Source organism: Manis javanica, chromosome 11 (genome assembly GCF_040802235.1).
Source record: "Manis javanica isolate MJ-LG chromosome 11, MJ_LKY, whole genome shotgun sequence".
NCBI classification, from domain to species: Eukaryota; Metazoa; Chordata; class Mammalia; order Pholidota; family Manidae; genus Manis; species Manis javanica.
The window spans coordinates 81,047,702-81,061,757 of record NC_133166.1 but is presented as its reverse complement, the minus strand read 5'-3'; the positions used below and the strand labels follow the sequence as shown (position 1 = coordinate 81,061,757).

The following is a 14,056-nucleotide window of genomic DNA, read 5'->3' as shown; positions in this document are numbered from 1 at the left end:
GCCTTGCTGAAGAGCCATGCTACTAACAAGAGTCAAAGGTGAGATGGAAACACCAGTCAGCAAAGCCTGTACTCTGTCACCAGGATATGATGACTTCTTTTGAAACACTGGCTTTTTGAAGATCTAAAAAAACAAGTATCATAAGATTAGTCACCCATCAAATTACTTATTTAAGTGTATTATCCTTTCATTTCCAAGTCATGGAAACGATAGACAATGAGGTCCTTTAGAAGACCTATACACTTCTGACAGGTACGTATGTGTTATCCAGGCATGTATCCCAAACATACGCTGAAGTAATAGTGTCTTGCCAATGGGTTTCAGCCCTGGGCAAGTTCACTATAGATTCAGTGTGACCAAAAGAATGAGAGTAGAACATTCTTGGAGTGAAAGGGTTATACCCAACTTTATTTCCACAGTGGCAGGTCAATAACTAGAATTCCGTTCACTCAGAGTGAGTCTACATGCAGCAAGCCCATTTCTGCCTCTGGGCCTCTCTGCCCGCACAGCCGTCCTCTGGGCCTCTCTGCCCACACAGCCATCCTAGTCTCTGTCCTCGGCACCGCCACCACTCCAGCCTCTGCCCTGCTCTCCTGAAGCCTTGCAGCCATGCCACCATGTCGCCAGAGCGCTGGGCAGGGCTCTTTATATAATAGAGTCAATAACAATGCATTGCCCACATGTGTGTAGTGAGCTAGCCAACCAGGGCCAGGTGAGAATCCTAGCCACAGGAACCTTCATTTTATCCACAAGTGGGAAATGAAAATGAGACACCATCACAAAAGAGTACTGAGGCATTTTAAACTCATGGAAATAGAGGACTTGCAGCAGGGATGTTAGAGAAAACAAGATCTAAAGCAACCCTGTATCATATCATTTGTGGATTAAATGTATCATCCTTTCTTCCATTAACTCTCTTGCCTTTCTTACCCATTAAGCATTTAACACAATATTAAGGCTTGTTGAAACTGTTAATTTCCTTGACTTTGATGGGCCTCACTCTAAGAACACAAACACAAAAAAGTAAGATATGAAACAGGCAAACCACAGGGTTAGTATTTGCCACCTAAATGTATCTTTTATTTTACCAAAAAAATTACCCATTTCTTTAAATAGTAACCTTTCCATTCATATTATTTACTTATATACAACTTTTCAGAAATTTTCCATGGTCTAAGCAAGGCCTATCAGTGACCATCTCGGGCACAACTTTCTAGGTATGCCTACCTATGGGAAAGTATTAATAATATGTGAAAACCTATTTCATTTAGTCTTTTCCTGGGTCCATCTGTTCCCTAAAAGTCACAATTTATTCTAGACTATATTATCTCAACCAGATTACCTGATCTAAACCTGAAAAAGTCCTATTCCCTGTCTCCCTCCACTATCACGTATAGGGGGAGGAAAAAAGAAAAGAAAAGAAATATCATTGCTGTTCTGCTTTCAAGAAAAGTAATGGAGGTGAGTATCAAGAAGGAGAAAGACTGGTTCAAAGGAAGGGAATCGGAAAAGGAGGAGGCAGCGTGAGAGGGCTGCACTTTAAACAATAAAAGGAGGGAGAGAAGATAATAAACTGACTAGGGGCCTGAACACCAAATTCCCAGCTCAACTCTCATTCTGTTTCTGACCTTGGGCAAATCTCTTGGTTTCTCCATCCAAAAATAAAGCCAGATGGTTTCATACAGAACCTAGTGAAATGCCTGTCCTTGCTACTGGTAAAAGAAAAGGTAAGCTATCTATTACCCAAAAAAAGAAAGAAAAGAAAATTCACCAAGGTGCTATTAATAAACCCTCTAGTTTGCTGGAGAGGTAGTTTAACTGGAGAAATGAGAAATGCAAATCACTTAGTGTCAGCCCACCTCCCTCTTTCTAAATACCAGATTACATCTTCAGGTTTCCCTTTAGAATATTTTCCCTAATGTTCTGTCTTCAACTTACTCCACTACTTTAACCAAATGCCTTATTCCTAAAAAATAAAATAGAACTCCACCTCCTTTATGTATTAGTGTCTTGGAGGTCCTTATAAAGCGGTTGGTCTGATCCATCCCCCTCTCAATCAGCCTTCACTGCAGCCAGTTACACTTTCAATCTCTCCAAACGCTTTTCTTTCCTGCTACTTTTCTCTTGGGCCCTCTCCAATACACAGTATCTCTCTGTGATAAAGTAACGGTCTAAATTCAAAGTCTTGCTGTCAAGTCAGGCACAGACACAGATCACCACCTCCCTGCTTTGACATTGATACTCCAGTACAAGCAGCCTTGAGTTAAAATGATACTGGCTGCCAAATGATACTGGAAACTCATATATTGTGTACTTTCCACTTATGTCCAAATTCAATTTCAGAATTGTACTTTTTCAGGATTGTTTTCATTTTTTTAAAATAAATTGACAAAGTATTAATTATTTTGTCCCATTTAGTTCATATTATACCCAACTTTCATTTTACAAACATGTTTGAAAGTTGTGGTTTGATACCTTATGCTGTCAGTTCCTTTTTTATAAATAAATCAGCTGTTATACATTCATAGTTTCTTCTTTCCCAGTATACCTAGAACTCAATAAATTCATGCACATTGATTGACTTGCCCATATTTGTAAAGATTACCATTAGGAATCATATCCAAGGCAAAATTCCAGTTTAGTCACTTACTAACTATGCTGATCCTGCACAAATTATTTGTCTCTCTAACCCTGAGTTTCCTCTTCTATTGGGAGATGTGAAAACAGGTTAAGAACTGGAGGCATGGAAAGTGTATAACAGTGTCCATTCCTGCCACCCAGGAAGGATACATAAAATACTGCCCCTCTTCTTCCTTGTACTTTTAAAAAATGTTTTGGTATAATGTAATCTATTAGGATTTTTAAATTAATGCTGAAAGAGTGAGAAATTGCAAAGCAGACTTAGAGGTAGACAAAAAAAAAAGAAAGATTAATTGGATTATTCTGTACAGTACATTAGCTCAGGGCTCTCTTGACTTGGCTCTGGTTAGGGAGGAAAAAATCATCTATTTCTTTTAGCTGCTTGCAGTCTTTTCTTAAAATCAATCACAATAATAAGTAAAACATCATAGTTTAATTCCACTTATTAGCCCTAGCAAAAGGCACTGCCTAAGACAAACACCTAATATACAAATGTATGTACTGTTGGTAGAGAGCCCAAGAGCCTACCCTCTGGCATAGCCACCTACTGCGTTTCCATTCCTCCAAAGGTCTGGATGACTGCCTGCCCAACTTTATTCTTGAAAAAGTTAATCAAGTACATTTTTTTATATCTGTTAGTCTCAAGTAAATTTCTAAACAGAGATATCCTATCAAGTCCAGTTCACCTAGTTGTATTGCTTCTCAGATATTATTAATGAAAAAAGAATTAAGTTGATTGTGGAAATTAAATCCTGCCAACTGTGATAACCTAGAAGTACATTATGTAATGTAAACTCTGCAAATTTCAGGTTTTAGCAATTCACTGCTGGATGAGAAAAAGTTCATGTTTTTGATACTTTATTTAAATACACCCTTGGGAACCATGAAGCATGATTTTCAATAATTATCACATTTTAATTGTTAGCACCCATTTATCTAATAACTTTTAATACTTGAAGCCATTTGTTGAAAAATATCCAGATGCTCTGATATTTCAGAAACTCTTTTCCCTCAATACAAACCTATTTCTGAATTAAGAAATTTTACTAATAATGAAGTCTTCTGTGCTTAATCTTATTGGCAACTAGAGAACGTCCACCTCCTCAAATTTTAAATACTCTCCTGAAATCAAAGAAATTAGGAACATATTATTGTCCATCTAGCCACATAAATGACTTCAATTTTAAAAAATTAACAACAGCATTCAATGGCTCACTTTTAAGGTTCTCCCACAAAATAACTTTAATTCGGTAATCAACATGTCCATCTTTAGAAAACTCACAGCTAAATAAATACACATTATTTGACAATTCCATATTTGAAATGAACTCCCTCAATGTAGTCACTTTCAAAAACATCTCTTATTTGGTGGCCATTAATCACCAAACCTATGTTATTTGTGCAAAACTGAAAGTCTGTTTACCACTCAGGCTTTGGAATCCTCTGCCTATATAATTAGCCTTGAAGAATAACGTTTCTAACAAGTATACCATTAAAAAACATTTGCACATTAGCAACTAGTACAGTTTTCACTTAACACCTCTATGAACAAAGTTATATGCACTCTGAACACATACTTAAATAAATAATCCAATTACATTCTAGAGCTCCCTTCAAGAAAGTCTTATTTAGTAAAGAAAAATACTTATAACTAACGTTGCTTCTGCCAAGGTGTTGCCTCAAAACTTCTGTGAGATGAGGCAAGGTAGACATATATAAATAAATCTGAATAAAATATTAATACATAGCAGCTTCTTATTTATTTAGGATGTGCTTTTAAGTGTGCTCAAAGAAAGAAGTTATAAGTTTTATCAGAGGAATTGGTAAATCTCAATATGGAAGTGGCAATATGGTACAAAGGTTTTGGAGCATAGATATGGAGCCCAGATACCTCAGGTTGAATTCCAGCTCCACTGTTTTATGTTAAATTAAATCAGCCTTCAGCAATTTACTCAAACTCTCTATATCTTAATTTCCTCTTCTGTAAAGTGAAACTCTTCAGAGAACTTTCCTTTTTGGGGTTTTATGAAGATTAAATGAGATTAACCATGTAAAAGCACCTAACACATAGCAAGCACTAAATACTGAACATTATCATCATGATCATCTCACTGCACTATAAATTTAAAAAAAAACAGGATGTACAAGTAGTGGAACAATTCAATTCTTCCATACACAAACCAGACCAATAGGCAGGCCCCAAGCCAGTTAGTGAACCCTATATTCAGACCATGAGTCTCAGGTGTCAGTTTCTGTTCATTAGACCTTAAGAGGCCTCTCACTGCCAGGATATCTCATCTGAACAATCGAAAGCACAATCTAGTTACTCACACTATATCACATTAATATGTAAATTCATTACTTAAGCAAGAAAATCACAAACAAGTAGTTCATTCATGACTCATTTTATTCATAATGATCTCAAACTTGTCACCCAAAAATTGGATTTTAAAGCTACAGTTAAATGAAGTAAACACATTCACATCCAAATTCATTCAGTGGTGTCAAAACTCAATATAAAGAAACTAGTATCTCAGAGAAGATATGGTTAGTCCACTACACAGAGATTGTTAAATACTGAGAGAATGTGTCATTATTTTGAAAAGAACAAGCTTAAATGATGAGCAAACACTATTAATTTACACAAGCAATGACCCCTTGTTTTAAGACTGCATTCATAATTGCACATAGAGTCTTAAAATGAAAACAGCTACATATAACAGAGGAAAGTTTCATCCTTAAAAGAAGGACCTCATCTTTATTGCAAAATTTCTGGATAAGAAAAAGATAAAAGATTATAGTGGCACATGAGTAGATTTTTTTCCTGTCTGGGCTGAATCTTCTATAAAAATAGAGAACTCCTTTTTCCCTAAGGTTGGTTTATAATTAGATTCCTTAATAATTCAATGACAGGAACCTTTATTACAGTCAAATGACCTTTTTCAATTATATTTTCTCCTAATATATAAGCTCTGCTAAGCAGGTGTGATCTCTTACAGATAATAAAACCTTTATATATTCATTAAGTAAGTTTTTCCCTTTGTGTTCATCCTTTTCTCCTATTTGACATTCTAACAGTAATTAAAACTTTAAAAAGTATAAAAAATTGCTAATGTATTCTGGTAAAAACTTTGATTTGTAGAATATTTATTATGTCCCTATTTTTCATTGTATCATGAAAACTGTCCAAGCTAAAATATTTCACTCTTCCATGACTCTTCTTTAAAATTCTCATTTCAAAAGAATATAGCTTGTGAGGGGAAATGTGTACAATATTATAGCATAAAGAAATGTTAGGATTTGAAAACCTGGGTAATAAAATTGAGATACATGCATAAAATTGGCATTAGGTTCAAAAGCTCGTGCCATAAACAGCCCCATCCCACTAAATATATAAAAGATGCATAAGAATATGGTAATTGCATTTGAATTACTTAAAATTTTTAATCTGTAAGTATTTGTTTAAAAACAAAAGAAGTTAAATGACTATTAAAGCACCATGTTAAATGCTCTGGAATTTGAAAACTACAGTCATCAAACCTCACTTGCCCTATGGATACCACTTTATATTCAGTGAATTTCGGTGGCAATAAATCAAAAGATGTAAAACCCTTAAGTATGTGACTGGTATGTGTACGTTTGAAATCACATATTCATCACCATAAATCTATGACGATGTAGGTAAAAATGCTTTACTATCACTCTTCTCGTCACTCAAATGATAAAACTGAGGTACAGTGATTAAAGAACTTATTCAGACACCAGCCAACCGTTAGCAATTTTACTTTTTTATTAGGTTTCTTAGCTTTCTAGTTCACACAGTGGGGAAAGAAACCGAAGAGTATCATCTGGGAGATGGAGCATCATCTGAGAGAAAAGAATATGCACTCTGTGGATGCTAACATTCACAAAGGAGATGTGGGAATATCTAAATTTTACACGTCATCAAACACTAACAAAAACGAAAAAGGGAACTGAAACAGGAACCTTCTGAATCCCAAACCACTAACCAGCCAAATAAAAAGAGTAAAGTACAATCTCTGGATTGTTCTCCCCTCTAGCTCACGATCTTGGCTGCTGTACATTTCTACCTGGTTAACTACTAGGAAACAGATTTCAGCTTTCATAATGCTTTCCGATAGGCTTTGCTTAGCAAATGTCTGTGCTCTTCAGGCAAGGCCGTTAAGGTAACTTAATTCCTCATGAATTGCTCAATGTGTGCAAGAGATGCCGATTCCCAATTCAAAGATTAATTCTTTAGCTTTCCCTGTATTAAGAGTCACGAAGAACCCCATAACTATAATTTAGATTCAGCATGTGGTCTAGAAGTGTCACGGAACAAATAAGAGCCTAGGGAACGGAAAATGATGCTGGGGGAGGGGGCGCCGAGAGAGTGCGAGAAATGCTGGTCAATTCCGCGACGACGCCGGAATGACTTGGCATCTGGGCAACACAAATCCAAGCCCACCCCCTCCGACTCTGCCTGGGTTCCTCTGACATCTGCCCCGAGCTGTGAGTCCGTGCACAGGCGAACACACCACCTTTTATTCCGGGACTCCTAAGAGGAGAATGGTGGGGACGCGTCGCTGGATAAAGCTTCACAACAAACGGTTTCTTTCTCCTCGCACCCCGCCTCCCTGCTAGGGGCAGGCGACGACTGTCTCCAACAGTAGGCAGCTGAGGAGCAGAGCACCCGGGCGAGAGGAAAGCATCTGGGGGGAGAAGCCCCGAAGGCTAGCGGAGCGCGGCGGGGAGGCTGACAGGAAGGGGGAACCGGGCCGGGCAACCGGAGAGGGCAACGGGGCGCCGAATCAGGCAGCCCGGCAAAGCGCCCGGCGGGGGAAGCCGATGCCGGGCGGACCCCTCCCCCGACTCCCGGACCGGAGGACGAGAGGAAATGGCTTTGTATCACAGGATGAAAGGCAGGCAGGAGGGCCACCAGGCGCGGGGTGGGGGGGGGGGAGGCGGAGGATGCCCGGAGCCGGGACGACCCGCCCGCGCCGCCGCCGCCCTGCGCTCCGCCGCAGCCCCCGGCCCGCCCGCTGCTCCGGCCGCCGACCGCGCTCCAGCGGCCGCGCGGGGCCTTCCCCGCCTCCCCGCGCCTCGCGCGCTCACCTGCCCACGAAGTTCTCGAGCACCGAGCTCTTGCCGGCGCTCTGGCCGCCCACCACGGCGATCTGCGGCAGCTCCAGCAGGCAGCTCTGTCCCAGCGCCGAGAAGGCGTCCTGCAGCCGGTTCACCAGCGGGATCAGCTCCTCCATCTCCCGGTTCCCCATCTTGCCTGCGAAGCGGGCCGCCGGCGGGTCCCTGCTGACCTGGCGGGGAGCCGGGGCCGCGCTGCCTCCCGCCGCCGCGGCCGCGCGCGTTCAGTCAGTTAGCCGGCCTGGCCCCCACAGACGCCAGACCCGCAGCCCGCCGCCGCCGCTCCACTGACAGCTAACGGCCCGCAGCACGCCTGCGCGGGCGGCGGGGGAGTGGCCTAACTGGCGACCGCCCCGCCTCCAGGCCGCCCCGGCCACCGCGGCCTCGTCTCTGCGGCTCAGAGGCGAAGTTAAGGCGCTCAGTCAGAGCAGGGCGTGAAAACCCCCGCACCCGCGTCACTGTTCCCTTTCAGCAGCTACAGAGCCAAAGTCCAGTGCAAAGCACGACCACCGACGCCAGCGCAGCAGCGGCACCTCCGCCTTTGCACCAGGGCGCGGCGGCCACAGCGCACCTCTCAAAAGGGGACCTCGAGTCCCTACGCCTCTCCAAAACCCGGCTCTTCTCGGGTGGCCGGCCTGCTGGAGTCCGAATTCTGCAGTCTGACATCCGTTGCAGGCCCTGCGTAGTCTGACCCCGCAGAACTGTTCAACTTAAACGCCTCCGTCCTCCCAGCTGGGCTAAGCAAAGGACAGTCCACCGTGCTTACCCCGCACCACTGCCTATCCCCGATCTACCATACTCAACTGTCCTTTGCGACTCCTTTTGCGGTTTCTCCTCCCGATCTATCTCCCTCTGAAGGATCTATCAATAACCGTGTACTCGGCACCCATGCTGTTAAATTAACAAATTGAGAAGTTATTGTGGCTGCTGATGGACACGCAAAGATAAACGGTCATGCTTCTCTTAGCCTCCTCAGACGGTCGCTCTTTCGAAATATCTATACTCATGACTTAATTCACGGGCCTTTTCTTGGTACCAGAGAACCTTCCTATGGCTTTAACTGCACATGATGGCTAGCGACAGAAATCTAAACTGCTAATCCATCTCTCTTTCCTGTGCCTTAGAATGTACTCCCAACTGGTCCAGGACCTCACTACTGAATTTCCCAAAATTACCCCTGACATAACTTACTCAGAACTGAACTCATCTTCTCTATTCTCAGCATTTAATGCCATAACTTTCCCTCTAACATGATAAAGACTTAAATAAAGCTGTCCAAAATAATCAATAAACTAAAAACAACTCAAATGTCCTTACAAAAGTTGAATGAATGAGCAAATATTACTTTGCATTCAGTGAGATATTCTCGGGAACAAAAAGGAATGAACCTCTGAATACACCAACAATATAGCTGAATCAGATACTTTAGGTGGAATCAAAGAAGCCCAAGAGGACATATTGCAATGCTCCATTTATACAAAGTTCTAGAATAGACAAAACTATTCTCTGTTGATAGTAACCAGAGCAGTGGTTGCCTTTGAGGAGTGGGGATTAATCTCTGTGGAATGGAAATGTTCCATATCTTGATCTGGATATAACTATACATTTGCAGAAGTGCAACCAACTAAACATTTAAGATCTGTGCACATCACTGTAAATTATACCCCAATTTTTTTTAAAACAAGAGACAAAACTGAACACATCATATTCTCCACTGAAGTGATTCCTGATGAGAATGTCTGCCCAGCATGCCTTTTCAAAGAATCATCCCTCCATCCATCACGTGGGTATAGCCAGAGTGGTCATGAAGATAGAAAAGCATAAAGAGCAATTCATGTGCTCCTGCTCTCAGCAAGAGGCCCACTCAGTCCCCGTTCAGAATCTGGAAGTCATTCTAACTCCCTTTCCTTCTCTCTCTCCCTCATCCCCTACATCAAGTTGATTCCCAAATTATGCCCATTCTATCTCCCTGGAACCCCTATCCTCCCCATCTTTGCTGTCAGTGCCTCATAACTATCATTTATTGAACAACCACTTTCTTCTTTGCTTCCCATGTATATTTATGCACCCTGAATAAATTTTCATTATTGCCCTTGGCACATTGCAGTGAGTCTGGTTTACAGGTCTCTCTCTGCCACAAATTGATAAGCAGAATAACACCCCCCACCAAAGATGTCCCCATTCTAATCCCCAGGACCTGTGAATATGTTACCTGACATGTTGAATGGGACTTTGCAGATGTGATTAAATTAAAGACCCTGGGATGGAGGAGCATGCTGGATTATCTGAATGGACCCAGTCTAATCACATTGGTCCTGAAGAATAGCAAGCCTTTCCCAGCTGTGTCACAGGGGGACATGACTACAGGAGAATGCTCACACAGGTGCCACTTTGCTGGCTATGAAGATGAAGAAAGAGGGGGCCAAGAAATACGGGCAGCCTCTAGAAGCTGGAAAGGCAAGGTAACAGATTCTCCCCCAAGAGCCTCCAGGAAGAGCACCGCCCTGCTGACACATTGATTTTATCTCAGTGAGACCTGGGTCAGACTTCTGGCCTACAGAACTCTAGTAGATTTGCATTGTTTAAAACCACTAAGTTTGTGGTAATTCATTACAGCAGCCCAGAAAACTACTACAACTAATGGCAAGCTCCTTGAAGGCAAGATCCATCTTTGTGATTCTCAATGCCTAGCACAGTGCTTAGCACCTAAGAAGACCACAGTCTACTGGGGACAGACATGAACAAGTCATACAACACAATGTAATCAGTCTTCCCATGGAGCTAAGGACTGAATGGTGTCTCCTCAAAATTCATGTCTATTTGAAGTAAGGTTAAGTGAGGTCTTAAGGGTGCAGCACTGATACAATAGGATGAGAGTCCTTTAAGAAGAGACACTAGAGCACTTGCCACTTGCTCTCTCTCTCTCTCTCTCTCTCTCTCTCTCTCTCTCTCTCTCTCTGCCATGTGAGGACACTGAAATGGTAGCTGTCTGCGAGCCAGGGAGGGAGTCCTCAACAGGAACTGAATCAGCCTGCATTTTGATCTGGGACTTCCTAGCCTCCAGGATTTTGCAAAAATAAATTTCTGTTGTTAAAGCCACCCAGTTTATGATATTTTGTTAAAGCAGCCCAAGCTAAAACACATTTGTTTAAAGGAATATGGTGTGAAAATCAGAGAGTAACAATTCCATTTGGAGAGGGTCATGGAAAATTTGAGAGAAGAGGTGACTCCTGAGGTGTGCCTTGGTAAGTACATCCTGCACTCTGCTATGTGCCATAGGAACACAGAAGAATCGGAAACTAGCCCTTGCTCCAAGTCTCTTGCATTCTAATGTAAGAGACAATGCTACCATGCATTAGAGAATGCATAATTATTATATAAATTTGAATTTCATGTGCACTGAAGCAATGCGTGTCATCTCTGTTCTCCAGAATCCCACCCACCAACTTCAAGAAACCACCCTGAGCTATCCTTGCTAATTACTTTCCTTTACTTCCCATTTCCAGAATCAGTTCTGTGATAATGTAGAAACAAGAGAAACCTAACAGACACCCTCAACAATCTCTTCATATAAATTAATCTGGATGAAACAAATAATAAGGGGAAAATTGACAGGAAGACAACCTACATCTTTGGGGGTGGGTGTAAAGCTGAAAAGGGGAGCCTGGTTAGCTGTCCCTGCTTCCTGACTGTAGCACACGATCACCTCAGCTCTGTTTCCGAGCCAAGTAATTACTGCCAACTCCTGCTCTCTATCACACTTGTTTCCACCTTCCTAACAAGATAGAAGATTCCTAAAGGTTAGCAGCCTTTTTTAGGCCTGGCTTGCTATCTAAGATGTTAGAACTTTTTATGAACACATCCATAATTCTTATTTTGAGAAGCATTTTGAGAAGTAACATGCTGAATGCAATAATGCTGCATTTCACACGCTACCAGTGGAACTCCTGTTTTGAAATTAATAAGCCTTATCCAAAATATCAGACTTGGTTTTCCACAGTCACACATCATTTTAGAGTAACAGGATATTATCCAGGTTGCTCTCCTATCTCATTCATAAAACTTGGTGCCACATAACTTTTGGCAAATTCTAAATATTAAATCTACATTATATGTATGTGTATGTATATACATGCACACATGTATATATGTTATATAAATATATTTTTAAAATATGAAGTTGAAAGGAAGCTCTTTAAAATATGAAGTGAAGGAAGGCTGTAAGAGAGGGGTTAGACAGTTTTTGAGTTGTAAAAACATCTCTGGAAAAATACTTCTCAAAGAAGGGCACATACTTGAATATATGAATTTTGGAATTCATGTTTTTGAAAAATCAGTCACATTACTGTAGAATCACATCTCATATATTTTCCACTGTGCCTAGCTCAGTAATTAATAAATATTTATAAAGCAGAACTATAAGCATCTGTTGTATCATCCATTGTAAGTACCACCAGGTAAATGATACTACTACAGTACTCGGTACAATTTAGGACCTATTTAAGTCCTTCAGTTCTTTCTCCAAAGGTTATCTCTTGGATGGGTTTTAGATCTTACTGCAAATCAGTTTGTATGCAGGTATCTTTTGAGTTCTTTGAACCCTGTGAACATCCAATACAGATACACAGACTTTTACCACAGAAGCCATTTTAGTTGATACATCTCAGAGCTTCTCTCCTTCAGCCCAGAGGAGTGCTCAGAAGGAAAAGGCTTTCCATTTTATTGCCCATATTTTTCATCAGCTGTTATCAGGAAGCAAAATAATAACTCTGGAAGAACCATTTCAGTCTCCCACCCCTATCACTTCTGTCAATTCGACATCTGACAGATGGAAACTCACCAAGTAGTCTCATGGAAGCATTGCTAAGTCCACACACATGCAGAGCAGAAAATACTGATAGGCAAGCTTAAGGTGTTAAAACAGAAGGATTAGGAAGAACTCACTACACCACTTATGTCTGATTTAACAGCTAGTTCAGGCTTCCTTCTATCAGACATAGCTGTGTTTTGCTGTAAGCATGATCCATATGTATTGAAACAGAACAGGAATCACATAGGATTCCATTTGAAAGGAAGGAACCCTAGTGCTTTTTAAACTCTCATTTGTTGTATTGTGAATCTCCATAAATTATAGAAAGAGACTGATTACATATTAATTATATTATTAATAAAAATATTATACATTAATAATATATATCTTAGGTAAGATAAATGGCCATTTAAAAATGTGTTTATGAAGATTTTTCACCGACAGAGCAATGCTTTAATAAAATATTTAAAAGGGTACAAAATTGTATACATAGTGTCATGTCTACATAAAAGACTATGTCTAAGGAAAAAAAAAACTGGGAAGAAGTGTGTCCAAAATATGTTATTCTCTTTGAGAAAGTATGGAAAATTTTGTTTTTTTGTCCTTGACAAAATACTGTTCTTTTCCTTTTATTTCCCAAACTTTCTATGGTGAATATGTAGTACCCTTATAATTTTAAATAGTTGAATACAAGTGTCATTTTTTTAAACCATAATTGATTTGCATACAAGCAGCTTATCAAAAATGATATAAGGTTAAAAAAACTTTGCAAACAGAAACAGGAATGTCCACACGCTCCCTCATCCCCAAGCTTTTGCTACTCACTGGCAGCTGATGAATGGCTAATGATAACTAAGATTTTTTAAATGGGAAACATTTCTTTCTGACTCAAAGAGCAGAACTGTCACAAGCCAAGGCCATCATGGTCTCAGGGACTATCATGAGCCTAGAATTCATTCAGTACACCAAACTTCAGACTATCCACAACTGTAAGTGTTAGGCTGGAGGAAGGAAAAACAAGGACATGCAAACAGAACAGAGAGATACCATAAAAGGAGAACAGACCAGACCCCCAAGGTCCGTGCCTTATATGGAAAGGGAACAGCTCTTCCTGAATTCTGTCCTTCTGATGTGCCAACTAAGACCCAGATGTCAGCCTCTTCCCTCTTGGAAGGAAAAAAGTTTCTAGTCGTCTATTATGTTACCTTTAGCCAATCATACCTCTCCATGCCCTCTAGGCTAGCTTGCCCACTCCTCGCCCTCCTAACCCCTTATAAGCCCCCACCTCCCTGACCAGGTGTGACTTCTCTGGCCTGTGATAGCCAGACCGCGGAACATCACCCAGGAATTTGTATTCAAATAAACTACCTGGCCCTTTGCTGCCTCTCTTCGCCTGCTTATTTCGGCTAGAATTTATCTTACAGTAAGAAAGTAAGTACATGAGCTGAATTTTGTTTACTTAAA

General features: G+C 41.0%; 1 protein-coding gene across 4 annotated transcripts in view; it reads right to left on the bottom strand.

Annotated features, from left to right (window-relative positions):
- The window catches only part of DNM3 (dynamin 3), a 546,077-nt gene extending 535,263 nt beyond the window's left edge, over nt 1-10,814 (bottom strand). For 2 of the 4 annotated variants that reach the window (XM_073216760.1, XM_073216763.1), the window contains exon 1: nt 7,756-10,814. In XM_073216760.1, coding sequence (XP_073072861.1) covers nt 7,756-7,916 — 161 coding nt within the window. In that variant the 5' untranslated portion in view covers nt 7,917-10,814. The remainder of the gene's footprint in view (nt 1-7,755) is intronic. The other 2 variants (XM_073216762.1, XM_073216761.1) reach the window with 2 other exon arrangements.
- Between the last annotated feature and the right edge of the window lie 3,242 nt (nt 10,815-14,056).